At 35.7% G+C, this 22,861-nt stretch overlaps 2 protein-coding genes across 4 annotated transcripts; one reads left to right on the plus strand and one right to left on the minus strand.

Moving 5' to 3' along the window:
* Positions 1–1,104: 1,104 nt before the first annotated feature.
* Positions 1,105–7,666, minus strand: LOC132307645 (vicilin-like seed storage protein At2g18540). The gene is made up of 6 exons (XM_059805463.1): positions 7,536–7,666; positions 6,349–6,782; positions 6,208–6,260; positions 5,752–5,789; positions 2,063–2,495; positions 1,105–1,581 (listed from the first exon to the last, which is right to left on the minus strand). The coding sequence occupies exons 1-6, from the start codon at positions 7,586–7,588 to the stop codon at positions 1,348–1,350; spliced, it is 1,245 nt and encodes a 414-aa protein (XP_059661446.1). The 5' UTR covers positions 7,589–7,666; the 3' UTR covers positions 1,105–1,347.
* Positions 7,667–10,023: 2,357 nt separating this feature from the next.
* Positions 10,024–22,358, plus strand: LOC132307646 (UBP1-associated protein 2C-like). Of its 3 annotated transcripts, XR_009482287.1 has the most exons (3): positions 10,024–11,624; positions 13,259–13,543; positions 15,901–16,155. XR_009482287.1 is itself a non-coding variant. In XM_059805465.1 (2 exons), the coding sequence occupies exon 1, from the start codon at positions 10,127–10,129 to the stop codon at positions 11,621–11,623; it is 1,497 nt and encodes a 498-aa protein (XP_059661448.1). In that variant the 5' UTR covers positions 10,024–10,126; the 3' UTR covers position 11,624; positions 21,487–22,358. The 3 variants fall into 3 exon arrangements, 2 of the variants coding, with proteins under 2 accessions (XP_059661448.1, XP_059661447.1); XM_059805465.1 differs by lacking the exons at positions 13,259–13,543; positions 15,901–16,155 and adding an exon at positions 21,487–22,358; XM_059805464.1 differs by lacking the exon at positions 13,259–13,543 and having other exon boundaries at positions 10,026–11,624.
* The last annotated feature ends 503 nt before the right edge of the window (positions 22,359–22,861 follow it).

The raw sequence follows: 22,861 nt of genomic DNA on the forward strand, positions 1-22,861 counted from the left end.
GCCCCCTCTTCGAGATCCTTTTGCAATTAATTTGCCCCAATTTTGCTTTCAAATGACTTTGTATTTTGAAATGGGTCTGATGTATACATGTATATATATCAACCGGCAATTGGTGGGTTAAATTTGATCTCACTATTTTAAACAATGATCTTAATTTAAGAAAAGATTCAATACACAGAAAAAATATAGAAGAGGGACACTTCTTTTCTTATCTATTAGGAGAGTTGGGGTGAGAGAGAGGGGATGGGTTTTTATTATCTGCAGTCATTCTTTTTTTTTTGTCTCAAAATTTTTAACACATTTTGAAATTTTATTAGGCCGCCTCAATATAAAAAGGAAGTTCCTTCCTATGCGGCCTAAGGCAAGCATTATTCGATTTTGAATGATGAAAATCATTTTTGGACAAGGCTTTGTTCAGATCTATATTAGCCTGTTCATAAACGTAAATAATATTGGCGAGCCACGTTGGTAGTTGTATTTACCTTGACAAGTTGGTTTTGAGGTGTTTTGGAACTTTGTACGTAATTTTGATATCGGGATCTGATTAGGAGTGAGGGCTTCATGTTGAGATTGTGAGAGGTAACAAAAGTATAATATGAGATTGTCGAGTTTAATTAATACTTGTGAAGGATAATTTTGTAATTTAATGTTTTTATAATGGCTCCACTTGTTTTCTCTTGTGTCTTGTTTTCTCGTGTATTGCACGGATGAAAATTTGTGAAGAAAGAGGTATTAACCCTCGTTGACAAATAATCATCAAGGAGTTACGCAAGTAACATCTCCAACTCAAGCAAGTGTTTTAAAAATTATAATTGTCAAAATTAAGGTGATCAGAGGGCACCCTTAAACGTTATGGAGTGAAAATCGTGACAATCTCTTTCACAAGATGCTCAAAATCAGAGTAACGGGTGTGTGTCACACTGAAAGGAGGGTATTATATTTTAAAGAAACATGACATAGTTCTCCACGTTGTCTTTAAGAAGATTGATAAGTTGTGCATTGATTTTTAAACGAAGTGTTCTTTACATTCCAAGTGGTCAATGTGTCATAACCATACATCTCTACAACCAGAAGAGGTAACCCGAACTTAGGGACAAAAGGATAAGTAGAGAAAATCTTATGAATTTGAGAAATCAAAGTACAGATGCTTTGTTTGAATACATGCGAGAAAAAAAATGAAAAATTGGAATCTTTTAACAAAGCACGAATCTGATGGCTCAAGTGAAGGCTTCAAAATTTCTTCCTTTTTTACTGAAAATAATATACAATCAAAGGAAGTGTAATGCTGATGGCGAGAAGCAAAAAATCACAGTTAGATAGGAATGCCCACCTTGCCTCTATTTCATCTTATATTTCCTGTTGCAGCAAATGGCAAGAATCTATGGTCGCTCTATTATCTCTCACTGGCAGAGCTTCCCTAGCCACGAATTCAGCTCTTCTATTCTTAGCAGCACGAATCTGATCTGCGAGTGAAACTTCTTGCTGTTTTTGTTCTCTATCTATAAACTCCAAATCGAATTTCTCCCAAGCTCGGTGATATTGACTGGTTACTTCACCATTTACGGATTTCTTTTTGTGAATCTGTTGACAACCAAAAATAATAATATTCAGCGAAACAGTAGAACACAACAAAATTACTGAAGATGCAAGATTTATGTGCATGTATAAATCACAATTATGTGCCAAAGCCAATGCCACCAATCCATGAAACGATATATACAGTGCAAAATTTCATGGCTAATTAGTCCACAATGGAAAAGGGGGAAAAAAAAGAAGATCACTTTTCTCTAAAAGAAAGAAATCTTATACAGAGCATCTCCTGTTGAAACCAGTCAATCAATAATTTCTGATTTTTCAGCATCATTCTATTCTTTTGATATTTTAATAAATCTACACATCATAAACAGTTCAGCATTAAAGGCTGATCCTGTCTCCTACTTTATCTTTTAAGCGAAAAGAAAGCACCCACCAAAGAAGTTGGTTACTTGTGGTCTGTGCTGTAGCACAAATTCAATAGTTCATGCGATGTTATATATTAGTTGCAATTCTATGAGCTTTTTACCTTTGTTAATCTCGCCTTGAGTTTTAACTCCTGGGAAACAGCAAACTCCTCTTTTTCTTCCTTTGATTTTTTATGCGTCTTTCTTTTTATTTCTTCTCTTACTTTTTCCTTCTGTTCCTGCTCCTTTTTCTTCTGAGCAAGCCTTGCCATCTTTTCAGCTTTTGCTTGTGCTGATCTCACTGCTCGAATCTTTGCCATTTCCTTTGCCTTCACCTTTTCTGCAGCCCACTGAAGCTGTTGGAGAGCTATCTCTTTTTTTATCTTGTCATAGCTGTCCCAATCTAGTTCTTGTTGGTCAACCCCACCTTTCTTAGCAGCCTCTGCAATATTTTCAGCCCATGATAGCAAGAATTTCTCTCTTGACCTTTTCCATTTCAAACGCCCTCCCCATAGCCGTCGGAGTGATGAGCGTATTCTTGCCACTGTTCTCTTGCTACAACAGAGAATCATGCATCAATTGCCAACCTTTAATCATAGTAAAACTTAAAAATCATGTTAATGTTGCCTCCAGTGAGTGAACCAGTCGTGCTATTCTGAAGAAAAATACAGTATAAGATTGAACGATTCAAAAGGTGATCTCGACATTTTTTTAAGGTAAACTATCCTCACCTCCCATGAGATTTGTGGTAGTCACCCTCGGATGAAAGTTAGAGTTGGAAACAGTAACGACCCAAGACAGTATTTTTTTTTTACTATATTACTTCCGCTGTCACTACTCATTTTTAACTTTATTGCTGATGTAAGCATAATAGGACAAATTTACCTAATTACCTCTCCACCACGATTAGCATTGCCGCTATTGCTGTCCCCACACAGTTTCTTCTCTCCACCACCACGGACACTACCGCCGGTGCCCGCACTCCTTTATTCTCTCCATTTTCTCTCCACGGCGTGTTTCTCTCTCTAGACCCCACCCACTTTTTTCTCTTTCTTCTCTTATCACCAGAACCACTCGCTTCGCCACTACCAATTCATCCCCACAGCACATTTCACAATCCCCTTTCAGCAGTTGCCCATACAACGAGGAGATGGGATATGGTGTTGAAGAATCGAATGCAAGGCTTCCATAATTGCTTATTATTGTTCTTTGAAGTCAAATGATAACCCTCTGGCAGATTTTCAAGGCACCATCTAATTGCTCATTTCTGGGATGGAGTGGTCTGGAATGTAGCCAATAATTTGCTTGGAAGCTTTTTATGCTTCAATGTTGATCTAGACTCGAGACTGGGGAAGCTCTCTGTTTATATTTTTTCATATATGTATGTATGATCCATAATAGATATATATAATGTGAGAATGAATTATATTTATATATACACCTCGTAAAATTTACAATTATAAATACATATAGTTATTTATTTACAAATCTTGTAAATTTTAACGTTTGCAAAATGAGTAAAGGTTGACTGGGCATCAACGTCACTGCAGCTAAATTCTTAATGGTTCTATTTTTTCTTCTAAATTCTTCATCTTGTTGGTAGCCACTAGCTGGAAATGCCGGTGTTGGTAGGATGGCTAAGACAGTTTCTAATGGGGGTCTAGAGGTGGTATTGATAACTTAAGAGAGAGATGCAGATAAAAGGAAGAGAATTGTAAAGAAGAGTTCCAGAGACAGAATCAAGAGAGAACCTAGGAGAGAGAAACACAGACCAAGAGAAGAGAATTGCAAAGGCAAGAGAGACCCCTAGAGAGTGCAAGAAAGCTTCAGAGAGAGGTTAGAGAGGAAAAGGGCACCTTCTTTGCTCCGACAATCTCAAATTCTAAAATTCCTCTATATCATCGAATATAGATGGATACATGATACCCAGAACCAGAATGTCGTAGAAAAATGGTGAATCGTGGTCTGACTAAAGCATTGAACAGTGGTGTTGCTGGATAACTGTGATGCCCATAGCTATGATGCCGAGCATCATCATTCTCCTTTTCTCTCTTTCATCTCCTTCACTGTCTCTCTCATCCGGAAAGCAGATAACCTAAATTGCCCATTTCTTCTTCTTGACGAGAGAGGAGAAAGGGGATGGTGGCGGAGGAAGGAGAAAGAACCAAGAGAGGAGAAAGGGGATGGTGGTGTAAATGCATATATTTATTCTGCAGGAAATGGGCAATTAGGAAATTTCTTTTGAACTATGTGTGTGTGTGAGTGTATAATATGTAATATGTATATCAGATTAGATATTTAATGGAATAAATGAATGAAACCACTGATATAAATAAATATATATATATATATATATTCCCACATATTTTTTTAAGGGAATAAATTGTTGAATATTAAACATAGGGTTAAATTCATAAGTTTAGAATGGTAAGCAGAAAAAAAAGAAGTAACATCCATTGGTTAAGGGGTATTTTAAAAATTGTTTAATGACAATAAAGGTTCTCTAATGGAGTGGAGTTGACTGTGATTTCATCAAATCTCATAGGAGGTTGATCTAACTTTTTTCAAAACTTATAATGATTACCCAAAAGTCACTCTTCTTGTATATTTAAGCTAACTAGCTAAGGGCAAATCTTGGAACCAACTTTAATGCTCCGTTTGGTTGGAGGGATTGAAAGGAGACGGGTAATGATGGATGAGGCATCCCGGGAAGCGAAGAAGTCTCCTCACTTTTTGTTTGGTTGAATGGATAGGATAATTGAAATGATGGATGGAGTAACACATTTTTTTTGTTTCATAGGTAGGAAGGGAAGGAGACTTTTATATAGTTTTTACCAATATACCCTCATTATGTAAACTTATAAAAAGTAAATATCCATTCTGAATTTCAATAGGATTTAACAATTGATTTAATAAATAATTGAAGGTTAAAATTGGTATTATATATTTGTAGGGTAGTTTTTCTTTCTTCCCTCCTTTCTTCCGCCCAATTTTGGACGAATAAAATAACATGGGCTAGGAGGGATGCTTCCTCTCTCTCTCCCCTTCCTTCCAACCAAACAAGGAAAGCTTCTTCTATCCCTCCTCTCTTCCATCCTTCCTTCCAACCAAACATAGCATAAGGAAGGTTCTACTGACCACGGGAGCTCGATATGGAAGTTGCTTTTGTGATCATGAGACCAATATATACTCTAAAGTCCGCATAGAGATTACTTTAGAAATAGTTAAAAGGTATATACCATGGAATAGAAGAAATATCCAAGAAACAACTCCCAGGCATCTTCTATTATGACTATATAAAATTAATATATTTGCTTTTCATGATGGAAATTTTAATGAAACTTGTGCTAGCTTCAGATTTTTTTCTTTTCCCTATTTCATGCAAGTGAATAAGTTCCCTAATGATGTGATATGCCATAATCAGTATTTGGTGATCAATATAGACCATTACTTTACATCAATCTTCCATGAAGTTGTAACCAATGACAGTGTGTTACTGTATTAAGTTCAATATGACCTATGCTTTGGAGTGGCTACTGTTCATTCAGTGGCAAAAAGTTTGAATCCTTGGTACAACCTATAATTTACTTAAGAGTAACTTCCATGAATATATGTCACTTCATGCAGAAAATGAATAATGAGGTAAAGTCAGAAAGTGAAGCCTCGATGTTAACTCATTTAGCATATAACCCTAACCTGTTCTTTAAGCAGCCTCCACATTGTGCAGAAAATGTGTGTCACCTATCCTATTCAGGTAATTGGTATTGCAGAAATTAATTACTTTTTGATGAATAATGAAGTCGAAGAATACCTATGAGCGCGGGGACATTCAGACATCTTCTTTCTAACCTGAAAGATTATAAGTGGAAAAAGTATTTAGATTAAAAAGAAGAAAATAATACTGACAAAGAATAATGATGCTAATATGTTATGTACTACTACTACCAATAATCAAATATGGAAGATGAATGTGAATGACAACTAGAAAAAGGCTTTGCTTTTGTTTCTCCCATGACAATAACAACATAAGCAAGCTCAAATTAGTAATGGGTCGAGAGACATTTAATGTGACAATGTACAAGGTGCAAAAATTTGCAAAAAAACAATAATGAAATGTATACGAGCTTTTAGCCTATTTTTTCAGAAATAAATGTGTCAAAAAGGAGAGCGGCGGGGGGGGGGGGGGGGGGGGGGGGGGGGGGGGGGGTGGGGGGGTTGCGGTTGGGATGGAAATCCTAAAATCCGATTGATTCTTACATGACTTCACCTTAGGGTCTCTCAAGGCTTCTTTTGTTCTCTGTCTGATTCGCTCACGAGTCTCTGCAAATATAATATGGTGAATTCAGAATTAACCAATCCTATTCATACCCTACTTCAAATACAGGATTAATATATTAAACAAAATTACCTGCACTATGTTTCCGGCCTTTGTTCCATGGCATTCTCCCTTTGTTTGCTAGTCCAATTTTTCTTCTTCTTTCACTTTCTTTGTAATCCTTGTCACTATAACTCTCTGCATAAATTGAATAATTATCTAATTGAATGCCCTCACTCTTGTTTTGCTCCTCGGGTGAATCACCACTAACTTCTTGTTCACAACATTCCCCATCATCATATTTCTCTCCTGTACTGATGCTGGTATGCAATGCTAAAAAAGAGCTTGATACTGTGAAGGAACTAATTAAGCCAAATGGTGGAGACATGTTCTTCACAACAGATACACGATAATTCAATTGCATTGTGTTCAGTTGAAATTGTGTCCGTTCCACCGCATAATCAAAAGGTGGCGATAAAAGGGTGTTGGGCATGCGATTGATAGGCAAATAAGTAACAGACAACCTCCTGATAAAAATTGAAATGTTTGAATTAGAATAACCGTTTATCATAAACAAGGAACTATCTTGATGAAGTCCGTTAAAGCATTCATCCATTTAATCTGTCCATGTGTATGGCACATGCTTATCAATACAGTGTTTCTGTCACCACTACAAAACATTTTTGATAGCAATCATAAATTAAACATTATGCAGACATGCCAACTCTACTGAATGAATGCCAATCAAATTTCCATTGTTTCACTCATCAAATGTGGACTTACTTAGCAATCTAAGTACAATTCATACATCAGTAAACCAACAAAAAACAGACAAAAATAATAATAATACTAATAATAACAATAATTAAAATTAAAATTAAACAGTAAATATCCAATACTGGGATCAGATTAAAAATCCTATTCACTTTGAAGACGTCCAAAATAAGTGATAAATAAAGGATGCTTCAAAATTCAAAGAAATGGTCAATTATGGTGCTAATCACAATATGGGTTCTCTCAAAAAGTGGGCTTAAACCGTCCTGCATTGTATCCGAGCTATGAATGCATACATTTCTCATCACACAATAGCAAGCAATGGACCAAATTAGCAAGTCCAAACAATTAAATCGAAATTTCAGTTGTATGACTATTTAAAATTTCAATTACGAAACAAGACCCAAATCCAAACTCACCCAGGAGAAGCAATTTTATACATATACATGTATAATTACGTGAGTTTGTGTAAAATATATATACACATATAGAGAGAGAGAGCTTACAGATGAGAAAATGGCATTGTACAGAAGGTGAAAAATGGTAGTAGAGTTTGCATGTAAACATTGAAGGGGAAGAAACAGAGGTTTCGACACCTACTTCTCTTGTGGGTAATGCGAGATGAATTGGGGGTGGGACTTCTTATGCACCAGACGTTAGTGATGGCGTGTGGGAACGTGAACTCACGCGCCCCTTTTTGGGCGTGATGATGTGTACTACTTTTTTGCGTTATTTTTTTAGGGTTATGTATCACTATTATTTTATTTTGAAAAATGTAAACATTATTATTTTGAGGGTGTAACTATGTTATTTTGGATAATTTTAGAGTTGATGTTTCTTAGGCTTTATGTTTTTTGTCTATATCAAAATAATTGTTTTGTTTTAGAAATATTTTGGGTAAAAATAAAAACTATATTTGGAAACGAATAGTTGTTTTGAAAAATTCAAAAAATTTTAATTAATTTCATCAATTTGGTGATATAAGTTTTGGCAAAAAAAAATTAATACGTTATGAACTATTCTAAATCAATATCAGTATTTTCTTAAGTCACGTAATTTTTCTCAACGGATATCGCTCTCACACTCCAAAAGCGTTTTTGCTCTCAGACTTTACGCGCGCTCAGGCTCAAATTCTTGCTATTTATGACTTAATTCTGCGGCTCTCACGCTCCTGAATTTGCTCTCACTCAAAGCGTTTTTGCTCTCAGACTTCACGCGCGCTCAGGCTCAAATTCTTGTTATTTATGACTTAATTCTGCGGCTCTCACGCTCCTGAATTTGCTCTCACTCTCGCTTTCATATTATGCGATTGAGGTCTTTCCAAATAGGACATGTGCTTAAATTTGGATGTTAATATCAGAAAAATAATATCATAAAACTTTTCAAACATGTCTTTAGAACAATGCTATAAATGAACTGATTTGTTTTCTGACTGTTCAAACTCAACTCAATTGGGATTTGTCCTACCTTTCTTTGTTTAATAAAATATCAAATCGAGCTTCAAGAAATTTTTTATTTTCGTTTATGAGATTAGTCAAGCTCAAACGTCTCTATTCAAGCTTGTGTTAGGAACACAAAGAAAAAGAATCCATTGTAAGACTTGTATTTGAACTCGCGAAATAATATACTAAATTTATAAATTTATGAAATATAAACTTAATTCGTGTCCATCTGCCTTTTCCAATCCAAGCCCATTCCATAAACCAGGTGCTTGAATGATCATGAAAGTCCAGGACAAAGTGACCATATTGCAAACCAAGTGTAATAACTTAATCATTGAGAAATTCAAGATAGTGCTAGTTTGTCACTTAAAAAATAATATTTAATAACTAAGAAGTAGAGGAAGTGCTTAGTTTGTCATTCAAAAAATAATTTTTAAAAATTTAGAAAACATAAAATTATTTTCAAACATGTTTTTGTTTTTGTTTTTCTGCTGAGTAGAAAAACAGTTCTCATCCAAATAGATTGTTGTATGGTTGTTAGGATGAAATTTCTTTTTTCTGTTTAAAAGGAAAAAAAAAAAAAAAATTTATTTTTTCTATTTTGGGCTCTTAATTTAAAGGGTAAAGTACAACCACATCCCTTGACGTTTGGCAAAAAGATACTCAGGAAAAAACTTATCTGTTTTTTTGGACAAAGACACCCCCTTTATATGAGAATTGACCAAATTACCTTTTGACAGTTTAAGAGACTTTTTTAACTTTCTAATTTAATAAATTGGACCAATTTACCTTCATGAACAATTTATGCATAAAAATAAAACTTTATATTGTTTACATTTTATTTATTTACTTTATAAATGTCCCAACTTCTAAAAAATATAGACGTCTAAAATAATTTTTTGATTCAATACATATATTTCAAATAGATTATATTTTGTTATTACTTCTTTTATTTTTCTTTTTTATTTTTAAATTAAGATGCTTAATTCTTAAAAAAAAAAAAAAACAAAGACATACATACAGTTAAGATAAAGTTATACTGGTACCATATTTTTTATTTTTAAGGAAAAAAGATTGGTTTAATTTTTTTTTAGATAAAAGAATTAAGCATCTTAATTTAAAAATAAAAAAGAAAATGAAAAAGAAAAAAAGTAATAACAAAATATAATTTATTTGAAATATATGTATCAAAAAATTATTTTAGACGTCTACATTTTTTAGAAGTTGGAACATTTATAAAGTAAATAACAAAAAAAAAAAAAAATAGTGAACAATATAAAGTTTTTTTTATGCATAAATTGTTTATGAGGGTAGATTGGTCAAACTTATTAAATTGTAAAGTTAAAAAAATTTCCTAAACAGTCAAAGGGTAATTTGATCAATTTTATATGTAAAAAAATGTCTTTATTAATTTTTAAATCTTCAAAAGGTATTTTTATTCAAGAAAAAAAAAAAAAAAAACTAAATTTTTTCTGAATATTTTTTTACCAAACCTGAAAGAGTGTAACTATACTCTAATTTAAAAATCGTTGCTGGACCTTGAAATATAGATCTATCCACACTATAGCGAGCACCAATCATATACACACACGATACTCTCCGGCTCGGGCATCTCTTCTCACTTGTCGACATCCAACTGGTAGTGGTAGCTATATATGCTCCCTCCTAGGGTTAGGGTTTTCTCAGTTCAGTCTTTGCAATCCTTGCTAACTCCCAATCTCCAATCTACAATGGACCCAATCAAGAAGCGAAAGATGGAAGAGAACGGCGTCGTTCTACCAGGCTCTGACTCCGGACCGATCAATCTCACGCTAGAGGATGCTCAGAAGATCATCGAGCCCTTCACTCGCGAACAGCTCCTCGAGATCGTCAAACACGCCTCTGTTCGACATCACGACGTCCTCGACGCCGTCCGATCCATCGCCAACCAAGACCCCGCTCAGCGCAAACTTTTCATCCGGGGTCTCGGATGGGACACCACAACCGAAAAGCTTCGCGCTCTCTTTGGCTCCTACGGCGATCTCGAAGAAGCCATCGTGATCCTCGATAAAGCCACCGGGAAAAGCAAAGGTTACGGCTTTGTCACGTTCAGGCACGTTGATGGGGCTTTACTAGCTTTGAAGGAGCCGAGCAAGAAAATTGATGGTCGGATGACGGTGACGCAGCTCGCCGCAGCGGGGATTACCCCCACGCCGAACCCGCAGCCTGTGGAGGACGTCTTGATGAGGAAGATTTATGTTGCGAATGTACCACAAGATATGCCGGGGGATAGGTTGTTGGCGCACTTTTTGTCGTACGGGGAGATTGAAGAAGGGCCTTTGGGGTTCGATAAGGCGACGGGGAAGTCGAAGGGTTATGCTTTGTTTGTGTACAAAACAGTGGAGGCGGCCAGGGCTTCTTTAGTTGATCCAATCAAGATGATTGATGGGCACAATTTGACTTGTAAGTTGGCCGATGGGAAGAAAGGAAAGCCCGGTGTGCCGGGGGTGCTAGGAGCTGGAGGAGTTCACGGATCAACTGCAGTTCCAGGAGAGGGTCATGGTGATGGAGTGGGGTTGCATGTGCCATCATCTATTCCGGGGTCGATACCGTCACACTATGGTGGTCCTGGTGGGCCAGGACTAGGAGGTATTTCTTCCTATTCTGGATATTCAGGTGGACTACAGGGGCCACCACCCCAGGGACATCATCATCTGAATTCATCTCTTGGTGGCGCTGTGGGATTGTCCTCCGTAGGTGGTGGTCCTGGGTTGTCCACTGTTGGTAGTCAAGCACCGTCTTCTTTGGCAGTTAGTGGTGGTTATGGCTCTGGATTAGGTGGTTCTTATGGTGTTTCGAGCTATGGTGGTCCCGGTTCAACTGGGTATGGTGGTCCCGGTTCAACTGGGTATGGCGGTCCGGGTTCAACTGGGTATGGCGGTCCTGGTTCAACTGGGTATGGCGGATTGGGTGGCGCTGGTGGTCATGTTTCATCATTTTATGGGTTGCCAGCAAGCTCAGTTGGGATGCCTACAGGAGGTTATCCTGAGAGTGCACACTACAGTTTGTCCTCGTCTGGGTATCAAAGCCATCACCATCAGCCAACAGGGGCATCGCCTGTGCCTAGAGTTCCGCACGGAGGAATGCTGAAGGGCATACCACCTTACTACTGAGGTATTTTTACTTATAATTCCATTATATTTTAATTAATCGTTTTTGCCTTGGATGCCTAGTTCAATTTGCTATGTTGTATAGTTGGTTTTCTCTTAATGTGGAACTGATAACAATCAGTTCCATGCATTCTTAGATGGTTATGAAGATAGAGTGGTTGATGCTGGCTATTCTGTTTCTCTTTTTGTGGACCTCTTTTGTTGTTTCTTTGAGATTGTGTATGATCCTAGTTGATTTGTGCATTTTGTGGTTGTTTTTTCTTGACATTATTGTTGTTTTGTGTTGTGTGCTTTTTGAGTGACTAGCATTGTGAGTGTTACTGTTTTGTTTACATTTGATTTAGAAAGTAATATCTGATACCCTGTTCTGGTGACTATTTTGTCATGGCCTGTTGCTTCTATGTTTACAGTCTAAAGATCATCATATCCTTAATAATTCTGTTAGCATAATCTGGTAAACTATATTAGCTGTTATTCTATAACTGCAAGACGATATTCATTCATTTATTCTATTTGTTGTGATGATGCAGCGTTTGTCGTTTTGAATGTTAAGTTTTTCATGAATAAATGCAGCTGCTTGTGCAAAATTTCAAGTGTGTTTTTGACATATGTCTGACCAGGATCATATTATTGATATATATATGGTGCTTATATTTGATGACATGTTTGAATTGGCCAAACAAGATACATGACTCGGTATATATTCAATCTTAGGTATATGAGCATGGGAATTTTGGTCTGGCTTAGGTTTAATTTGGACCTGGTTGTGTTAGTTAGTGGGGTTAACTGAAACATGCCTACAATATACCAAGTCAGATGCCAAGTAAAATCTCCCTATTGAATTATCTACTTCAACATATCAATTATTTGAAAACAGAGTAGTCTTCTTTCTTTTTGTGTTCCTTTGGTGGCCGTGATCTCTTGTCATTCAGCAATCGGTGCAACAAGATTATTCTGGAAATGAGGTCCTCATTGTTACTGTCTTCCAAATAAGATTGAATGAAATTTTCAATTGTTGTTCAGAGATCTATAACTTCAAAGTGGATGACACAAAACTATCAAATTTATTTATTTATTTTTTACATGTATATTCTTTTAAGAAAATGTTTGTATGCTTAGAATGACTAAATATTTTGTGGTAAACAATTGGTGCATATATGTAGTTAGGGAGTCTGATTAGGTAGGGGTTGGGGACTCAATTTAACCTCAGTTGAATACATATGATATGACTTGGATATGACTTTTAGGAAAGTGTTTGGATGCTTAGAGTGATTAAAGATTTAGTGGTAAGTTGGTAACCAATTGGTGCATGTGCTTAACAAGGGGGTGTAATTAAGTAGGGGTTGGGGAGTAAATTTGTCCTTGATTGAATATTGGTTGGATCCACGTAAAATTTAACTGATCATAGTCTGATTTTGCTCCTTGGACACCATGGCGGTGCAATCCCCTCCTGTAGAAGATTTGTTTCCTTCTAAACTACATCATGTGAAGGTCTTGAACTTGTAGTTGGTCATAATCCTGATATTTTGAACCTATAATTTTTTCCATTGCAACTCTGAAATGGTTAAATGGTTAAGACATTCAATATTATGCAGGCGTAAGTTGCACTAGTCTTCTAACATGATGTTTGATGTGTAGCTTTTGGAGGATCATGGTGGGTAATACCACAATGGCTAATTTTATGGAGGTCATAAAGGTTGGGTTAGATAGTGTAGTCAAGGATTGCGACATGGAGAGTGTGCTTTCTTTGCATTGCTGCATGAGGTTTGACATGGTGGGTAAGGAAGCCATGGTGGCTAATGCTTTGGAGTGGTAAAGAGTGGGTTATATAGTGAACTGCAACATGGAGGGATTGTTTTGCTTTGCATTGTTACGTGAGGTTAAGGATATTTTGAGCTGGCAGGTCTCCAAGAAAATTTCAAGGTTAGTTCCTATAGCCAGATTCTCTTATTTTACTAAGCCCTAGTTTGGTTGGGGAGAAATGGAAGGAAAAGAAAAGAAAAGAAAGTTAATGGAGGGAAATGGTATATTGTGTATGGTATAAATTTTTAAAAGAAAAGAAAGGAAATGGAGGGATACAAATTAGGCATTATGAGTAGGTTTTTTTTATCCTCCCAAAAATTGGAGGAAATGGAAGGAAAGGGTTACAAAGCCTAATGAAACTTTTTTAATACCAAATTTACTCTTATTCTGTAAAAGATAAAATCAAAATATCATGAGTCCTAGCTTCCTAGGGCATGCTTTTACTCTCTTTAACCTTTTCTTTGTTTCCAAATTATCACTTTTGCTTGAATGATGTTTAGCACAATCTTTATATTTGTCTTACCAATTCTTATATATATATTCGTCTTTTAAATGTGGAAGGGTATAGTGATAAATTGTTTAAGGTAGTTTCCTTTCCTTTCTTTTCCCAAACATGAGTAAGTGCTAAGACTTGCCATTTCCTTTCTTGTCCCTCATTAATCCACCTAACACGATAATAGGTTAACAAGATCCTTAATTTCTTTTCTCTTATAACTAATGTTATTATTTATTTTCTTTTCCCTCTTGTTGTATTGAACATAGCATAAGTCTGGTTGGGATGTTTTTTGGCAGACTCAAGCCTCCTTTGACACACACACACACACACACACACACATATCATCCTTGCCTTTATCCCATATGGATGGGGTCGCCCACATGAAATCTCTGTTTCCAATATTCCTATTATACATCATGTCTTCTCTTTGATTTAATTTTTTAAAATCGTGTTTAATTATTTCCTCTCACGTAAGGTTTGGTCGGCCTCTTTGTTACTGGGCAAACAGATCTGACTCAGGGTCTACAATGAATATGGACATACTGCCCAAGTCCACTTTTCCTAATTTTATCATTTATGGGTGCTATACCTAATGTATACCCTTCACACTTTCATTATTCATCTTATTTATTATAGTTACTTCTATAATCCAATGCATCATTCTAATTTCTGCTACTTGGAAGTCTGCTCCATACCATTTGATATATATTCTGCTCTTGTAGTCTCTGCAAGTAGTTGAGGAGCTCCCTATGGCATTTCTTTATGAACTATTCTCTTAGTTTTAAATAAAAACAGTGTGATTGTGTGGTGGAATAACTTGAAGAAAAAGAGAACAGGATGACTTCTTTTGTTTGTGAATGCACGTGATGGTTCCTTTGGAGGAGCTGAATTCTTGCGTGGTTTTGTGACTGGAGCGAAGCTGTTTTGAGTCAAATAGTTATTAATCTTCAGGCATGAGTCCTGCTGTTCAGTTGGTTTATGTTTTTGGCACCATTCTTTATTGACATGGCATTTCCAACCCATTTTTCATTACCAGCAATGATATTAAGGTTTTGTGCGCATGCATTGGTGTGTATTTTTCAAGATTGCGTTCCATACACATTAGGAATTCTCTTATTGTACTGTGTTGCCGTGTTCTGCAGATTGGACTCTTAAGCATTACCTTGTGGTAGTACCTTTTTTTTTTTTTTTTTTTTTTTTTTTTTTTTTTTTTTTTCAGTTTGTTTGTTATGTAAGCCATTGTAAATAGATGCAAGTCACTTCTATTTCATCTGTTTTGATTCCTCTATCGGCATTCTAATTTGATCGTTGGGTTTTTTTTCTTTTTCAATATGCAATATTGATGCCTCATACAATCCTTATGCAACGTAACTTCTGCTGATGTTCTTTCTATATGTTATGACATTGATGCTCTGAACAAATTTTGTTTCAATATTGAACTGTATGTTGTACACCTTAATGTTCTTTTACAGGGCAGAATATGTCTTCCGTCATGTGTTAGGTGGGTCTGTTGACCTTTAATATAAATTCTCTCTTTTTATTTAAATTTTAATTTGGTTTATGAAGTGTGAACTTTACGTGGTTCTGTCACCTTTTAACATGTAAATCTAAATGCGGCCCCCCCCCCCCCCCCCCCCCCCCCCCTCTGCGCTTCTGTTTTTGAATTTGTTCTCTCACTTTTGAAGTTTGAACTACATGTTTTTGGCTACACTGATTGCCTGGTAGTTTTTGTCTTTGGATGCTTGATCTGACTCTCTAATTAGGTTTTTGGATTTTGTAAATTATCTGGATCATACTTCTGATTTTAACTGATGGAAAATTATCTTAACATTCTGTCATGTCTTACAGTAGTGTAGCTAGAAGGCTCAGTATGTGATTTATTGTTCCATGTTTTGATTTTTTTCTTCTGGTCAGCACTAGCTCTCTTTTGCTTATTGGATGTGGAATGATGAATTGAGTTGTGAATGGATGTTTGATTCAGGTGTATGACAGCTTGTTGGCGCAGTTGCTTTTATTGGTACTGGTGATTTCCTGAATGCAGACAATTTGAACTCTGGTTTGATGAATTTGATTAGCTGAACTTTGGTTGCTTCTTCAGTTTATATGCCCCTTAAGATGTGGATTGTTGGTAGTTAAAAGTGACTGTTAGACAATTTTCTGTACCTTTATCAGGAAACAATGTGTTATCTTGGCTCGTTTATAATAAATACAATTTATCGTTTTAGTTAGTTGACAATATTTAGCCATCCTTCCCCGAAAAGTGTTTGATTTTTTATTCTGCTTCTAATCTTTTTACTTGCTTGATGTTCTTCCTTTATGATGGTTGTTGGTTCTCTTTAGTCATAATGAGTTCATGTGTTTAGGTTCTTGGACAAGACACATGACTATAGATTATTGGATACCTATGTGTATAGCTGTATCTTATGCGTGTGTATGTGTAAAATATTCCGAGCAAATGATGCAATAATTTGGGGGCAACTGGTGCAATATTTTGTTGCAGTGAATTTCGTCCCAAGGGTGTTTTATATACTGTGTGACTGAACAATTTAGGCTTTGTCTAGTTATCCGTCATGTCAAATTGTTGTTCAAGAACATCTTCAACTACTAGCCGCCCATATACGTATATGGGTTTTATAAGAGTTGTTTGACAAGTTTTATCCTTCTTTCTTTATGGAATTTTTTCATCAAAATTTGTTTGATTCACACTTTTCTTGGTAATAAGCTCTTCGTGCTACCTGAGAGTACCACATCACATGGGTTGGGTCCATATTACATATTTACTTTCTACCATGTAGCCCTGTCAATAGATCTCAGATATGGATTGAACATTCCCTGTGTCATGTCGCTTTTGGGGAGTAGGAATTTTTAAGGGGACATGTGGGACATGCCTTGTCTCCCTAAAAAATTACTAATTTGCCCTTATATTTAAGTTTGAAATTTTAAACTCCAAGGACATATATGGAAAGATGTAAAATAAATTGTTTGAAAAAGGAAAGTGGACAATTATTTTGGAACAGACCAAAAAGGAAAGCATGACGTTTTTTTTGGGACAGGGGGAGTATATAATATGTTATACATATAGAATTGCTCACTACTGAGCAAGAGACTTTCTCCACACCAAGTATTATGATTTATATAATCTAATGATCGTATCGTAAATCCACTTTCCTCTTTTGCTAATACAGCAAAACCACTTTTTTCCCAATTTAAATTTCCTAAAATATCATTACCAATTTCTTCTACACAAGACTTACTACAAAAAGAGTACTTACCAAAAAAAAAACAAAAGAGAATTGCTTTCTACCTTGTAGGCCTGTCATATCTCTCAGTCATATCGCAAATCCACTTCCCTCCTTTGCTAATACATCAAATCCCCCTTTCTCCCAATTTAAGTTTCCTAAACTAACATTACCAATATCTTCTACACAAGACTTGCTGCAAAAAGAGCACTTACGTCTTACCCAAAAAAAAAAATGAGAATTACTTTCTGCCTTGTAGGCCTGTCACTAGATCTTGGATTCAGATTGATGAACAAATCGGATATGGATTATGGTCAATCCTATCTAATATAATATAATATATACTATGTTATGTACATTGAGTTTATCTCTTGCTCATAGGTGAGCAAGAGACTCTCCACACCAATTATATTGACTGTTTGGATATGTCATATCGCAAATCCACTTGCTTCTTTGCTAATACAGCAAAACCACTTTTTTGCCAACTTAAGTTTCCTAAACTACACGAGACTTACTGAAAAAAAGAGTACTTACCAAAATAAAAAGGAGAATTACTTTCTGCCTTGTAGGTCTGTCAGAATTGATCTCTTGCTCATTGGTGAAAAAAAAAGAGAGAGAATAAAGGATCTGCCTTTTATGAAATCTTACTAGCCAATATATATATATATATATTTGGAGTTCATATGTAAAGGTGTCAAGGAGAATGAGATTGGAGAAGTAAACAAGCACACTGAAGTGTTACTGAGTAGGTATCATCAAACTAGCTCCCCTCTTGAACGCCTTTTATGAAATCTTACTTAGCAAAAAATATGTATATATTTGGAGTTCATATGTAAAGGTGTCAAGGAGAATGAGATTGGAGAAGTAAACAAGCACACTGAAGTATTGCTGAGAAGGTATCATCAAAATGTAGCATCTCAATAGTTCGTGGATATTTAGAAAATAAAATAAAAAACATAAAAAGATACATGAAAAATAAATCTAAAAAGTAACAATATTAACAACAAATTGTTACATAAATCCTCCAGTAAACTATGGCTGAACATTTACGTGGTTCAGCCATTTTAGTATTTTCAGTTTTTTTTTTTTAGTAAGTACTCTGGTCTTCCCCCGGTAAATCTATTGGTCACCGGGGACTTCAATTGATCCTTTATGGATCCTCTTTCATCAGTGGGTGGTGAGTTTACTTTCTAACCAGCTACCTCTTGGATTCGGAATTTGTTCTGACAGTTGCCATATGTGATGAGATCCTAATCGTCTTCCTCCCAGTGTTGTTTGCCAACAAAGTCTTGTGGAAGAAATTGGTAAATGTTAGTTTAAGAAACTTAAATCAGGAGAAAAGTGGATTTGTGATATGAGCGGTAGATTATATCATATGGTCACTATACTTGGTGTGGAGAAAGTCTCTTGCTCATCAGTGAACAAGAGATCAATTCTGGTTAGACATATATTATTTGATGTAGTACTTACATATTATCAAAATAATTTTTGTCGGTTCTTTCATTTTTTCTTTCATCTCTCCATTTTTTCTTAGTATTTAGTTTTTTTTCTTCAATAAAGAGTAGAAAATATAATTCTCTCTCTTTTTTGTCCACATTTACTTTTCTCTCTCTCTTCCCTTGTAATCATTATTTCTCTATCTCTTTTGACATTAATTTGTTTTAACAAAAGATACATCTGTAATGAATCGGGTTATGTGGTCAAATATCCCCTATAAATATCAAATTGGGTTTGGATTTGTTCATGAGTGATCCGTTGGGTTATTAGATTGGATCAAGAAGTTGTCTTATCTTATTTGGATTGGATCAAGCTTGACCGGCTATGAATCCAATCCATTTATAGGTCTACTGCCTTGTAGTGGCTCTTCACACATTTTTATTATATATCCTTGTCATTGTAAGTCTGCTGTTTTTCACGTTTGACTTGTCTTCTTCTTGAGTTGTATCTTTCCCATTCTCCCATTCACTCGTTATATTCGTATGTGCGATCTTGATACTGCCAAAGGAGTTTGTAGATCTGCTTGATGAATATCCAGTTGATATGCGTCCCTACATATTTAATGTGGGAATGCCTGTATAATTCAGACCGGACTGACCACAATGGGTGTTTTGAGCATATCATCTTTTACACCGTGCTTCTAATTTTTTTTTTCTTGTGTTGTTCCCATTTGTTGGATTATTCCTAGATTCTAGTTTGCGTTAGATTTGTTGAGTTGCATGCTGTGTTCCACTGTTTTCGGAAAACACCTTTATACTTCTATAAGCGGCAATATGCTTGTTGAGATGTAATTTCTGCCGTTGTTGTCATCCCAGTAGCTTGCCATATAGATATAAGCTACGTGGTGGTATCAGTTTATACTTGAATTCTAAGTAGCATGGACACGGATACGTTGACACGCCAAAATTTAAAAAAGTAGGATACGGGTACGGCTTGGACAACTGCTATATATGAATATATATTTTTATTTTTATACATGTATTGAGCAATGGTATTATAAAATTTTAATTCATTTTTAATTTTATACTAAGAGTTGTAATGATTTTTATATTATTCCACAACTTTGTCATAGTAGTGTTTTTATTTTAAATGAACAAATATCATTTAATGCTTCGCTTGTGATCATATGTGTATAATGTCAATTTTTCTTAAAGAAAAAAGTTGAACACTTTTGCATGTGTACTTATTATTTTCAAGATTACTAGGTAGCCTTGTGTTAGAAATGTTTGAAAGTGTCGGCCTAAGTGTCCACCAACAAGTGTCGGCTAAGTGTCCGGAAGTGTCGGGAAAGTGTCCAAAATAATAATATATATATATATTTTTATGGACACGTATATGAAGTGTTGGACACGTGTCTGACAAGACACAGGTAGGGCTTCTTCGTAGAAGTATCCTTGCTTCATACTTGGATTGGGATGGTAGCAAGTATAAATCTTTTCCCCAAGAAAAATCTATTTGTGTCCTTGCATAACTAATATGGGAATGCTTATCTGTATAATTCAGACTGGATTGACAAAGGTGGTGTTTTGGGCATGTCATCTTTTATACCATGCTGCTATTATTATTATTATTTTTTTGTGCTGTTTTTCCCATACTTGAATTGGGATGGTAGCAAGTAGAAATCTTTTCCTCGAAAAATCTATATTTTCATATAATTTTCATGTGCCTTCATTTTTTTTTCCTTTGCTCTTTTTTTTTTTTTTTCAATCAAGGGTGGGGGAGGGGTGAAGGTTTGGTTTGTTTAACCTTCATTGGACCTTGGTTTGTTTAACCTTCATTGGACCTTACTGTTTTGATTCCATCTGCTGTCTGAATGTGCTGATTTATTGCATTATAATGTTTCTTGAAACTTTCCAGTATTCTTTTTTGCTTCAATAATGGTGTCAAATGCAAGATTTGTTGGGGGGTGGTTGGTGGTAATGCAACACTGGAGATTAGCTTCTTAATTCATTGTTCTGGTTTCATCTTCGGGTGATGGAATCACAAATTTCTGCTATTAGAGGCCAACATTCTCTCAAGTCCTGAATCACTCCTCCCACACACACAGCTATGCTCAAAAACATTGTTTTATAATTTGAGGCCAACAGTGATGAAAGTGCCATTTGTTTCATAGATTGTTTAAAGGGCTGGAATGGGTTTCCTCTATTATTTGTCCTGCTTGTCAGACTTTCAACCAAGTCTTTATTCCACATTTGCAGCTTGGCTTGCTAATTTAGTGATATCCATGCATGGTGGATTATCCTGATTACGGGCAATTCATGGGATTAAAGTTTCTGATTGTAAACACTTGCTATACATTATAATTACTGAAAAATCACATCAAAATACTTTCTTTCTGTTGTCTCTCTATCTTTATTTATATTTTTATATTGATAGGAGCTGGATACTTGCTTGAGAAAATCATGGCAGGATCCATTTTTTATTTTTTAAGGTGGTAGTTGTCATTTCATGTGTTGTGAAGTAAAATTGAGTCAAGAAAGTTAACTTTTGGGATCCTTTGACAAGGACAGAATGAATAGGGGGAAAATTGAACGTTAGTAAAAGCAGCTGCACTTTTTTTTTTTTTTTTTAGCGCCTTTTATCTCTAGAGGAACTTAATTTCATGCATATTATTTTCTTTGGCAGTATGTTGTAGGACATGCAGGATGCTAGATAAGTTTTTTGATAATAAGTTGGATGATTCAAGAATAATTTGCATTCAGTTGTCGATGTACAGTCTAATTGCTGTTGAACATGTCAAGTGTGCATTCACCACTTGGAAATATTGCTTAGGTCTTTAACTGCTTTGTTTATATCCTGGGAATTATGAAATTTGTTTAAATAATTTGAAGGTGGTAACCAGAAGTGATTATTACTTGAGTTAATATTCTCTGAATAAGTTGAAGATGCCGTTGGTAGTTTGGACTCTTGGGTTTCTGTGGAGTTGGGGGGTCAAGCTGGGTTTATTGTGCATCAAAGTTGGTATAGGTTTGAATCAGGTATCCAGATAATTAGTACTGCTGTCCCAAAGATGGTACCCATTCCAGGAGGATATAAAGCACACTGTTCTCTTTCATATCTGAACTGTGTGTAACTGTGTGGTCGATAGCTGGGATTTTATCTGTCTCAAGAACTGGGGGACTTGCTATAGCTGCAGGTAGATGGGGGTGACCCCGGGTTCATAAATGCACCTTCAGTGCAAGACCTAACAAAAATGCCGCTTAGTTTCCGCATGTTTGCAATGGAAAGATGGTGGGGAGTGAAAAGCAGCATCAATCTGCAGCCTTAAAATTACTGCCTGATAACACAGGTGGTCTGCCGGCTCCTTTTTTGAAATGGATCAACGGACTGTCTGGTTGGTGAAATTCAAGTCATATTAGCTCCAGCAGGATCCAGTATGGTATTTTGCATCTAGCAAGTTACACTTGCTGCAAGTAAATCTGTAAATGTGGTGGTCTATTTTTCTCTCTCGTGACCACAAACTCGAGTGCCAAAGGATAGAGGCATTTGTAAGTTGCTTTGGAATTTTTTGGATATCATTTTATGTTTTGAAGAAATTTTGGTAGAAAGTGGGAATTGTTGTTAATTGTCACCTAATATTGTAAGTATCGTCTTTGTTCAAACCTTGGGCCATGACTGAACAATGTGAAACGAAGAAAAAGATACGAGTAGAATTTGTTGTTCTAAGAGATTGTTCAGTCTACGTAACTCATAGCCTTCTGGTAAAGACGCCAACGTCAAATAAAATACTAATGTCATTCTTTGAATCTACGGTTAAAATGCATGCACGTGGGCACTATAAAAAATATTTTTATTTTTTTGGTGTTTTTTGTTGTAAAATATCCGGATTTGACTTCAACCTTAATTTAGACTGTAAATGTAAAAATAAAAAATATATATTTAACCGAAATGACATAAAAATTACCTTAGGGTTTTCGTTTGTTTGATGATTTAACATTTGACAATTTTTTTCATCAATGGATTTTTGTTCTCGCCATTTAAATTTTCACTAAAATTCAGATTTAAATTGAAGTTACATAAAATAGGAGTGAGCGAATTTAAGGGCAGGAGCGTGAGAGTGACAGAATTAAGTAGAATTTGAGCCGTAACATGCATGGAGTGTGAGAACGAAGAATTGTATAAAATAAGAGTGAGCGAATTTAAGGGCAGGAGCGTGAGAGTGACAGAATTAAGTAGAATTTGAGCCGTAACATGCATGGAGTGTGA

Source organism: Cornus florida, unplaced genomic scaffold, assembly GCF_030987335.1.
Source record: "Cornus florida cultivar Cherokee Brave unplaced genomic scaffold, ASM3098733v1 CherokeeBrave_3.0.0_Hap2_Chr05, whole genome shotgun sequence".
In the NCBI taxonomy this organism is placed as follows: domain Eukaryota; kingdom Viridiplantae; phylum Streptophyta; class Magnoliopsida; order Cornales; family Cornaceae; genus Cornus; species Cornus florida.

Bases quoted from the DNA above. Each gene is read 5' to 3' on its own strand.
- LOC132307645 (XM_059805463.1), bottom strand. From the start codon at position 7,588: ATGCAAACTCTACTACCATTTTTCACCTTCTGTACAATGCCATTTTCT. The intron at 2,496-5,751 runs GTATTCTTCGAC...TCTCTGTTGTAG, and splicing joins GAATGTCCCCGCGCTCATAG to CAAGAGAACAGTGGCAAGAA. The intron at 1,582-2,062 runs GTAAAAAGCTCA...GGTTGTCAACAG, and splicing joins TCAAGGCGAGATTAACAAAG to ATTCACAAAAAGAAATCCGT.
- LOC132307646 (XM_059805465.1), top strand. From the start codon at position 10,127: ATGCTCCCTCCTAGGGTTAGGGTTTTCTCAGTTCAGTCTTTGCAATCC.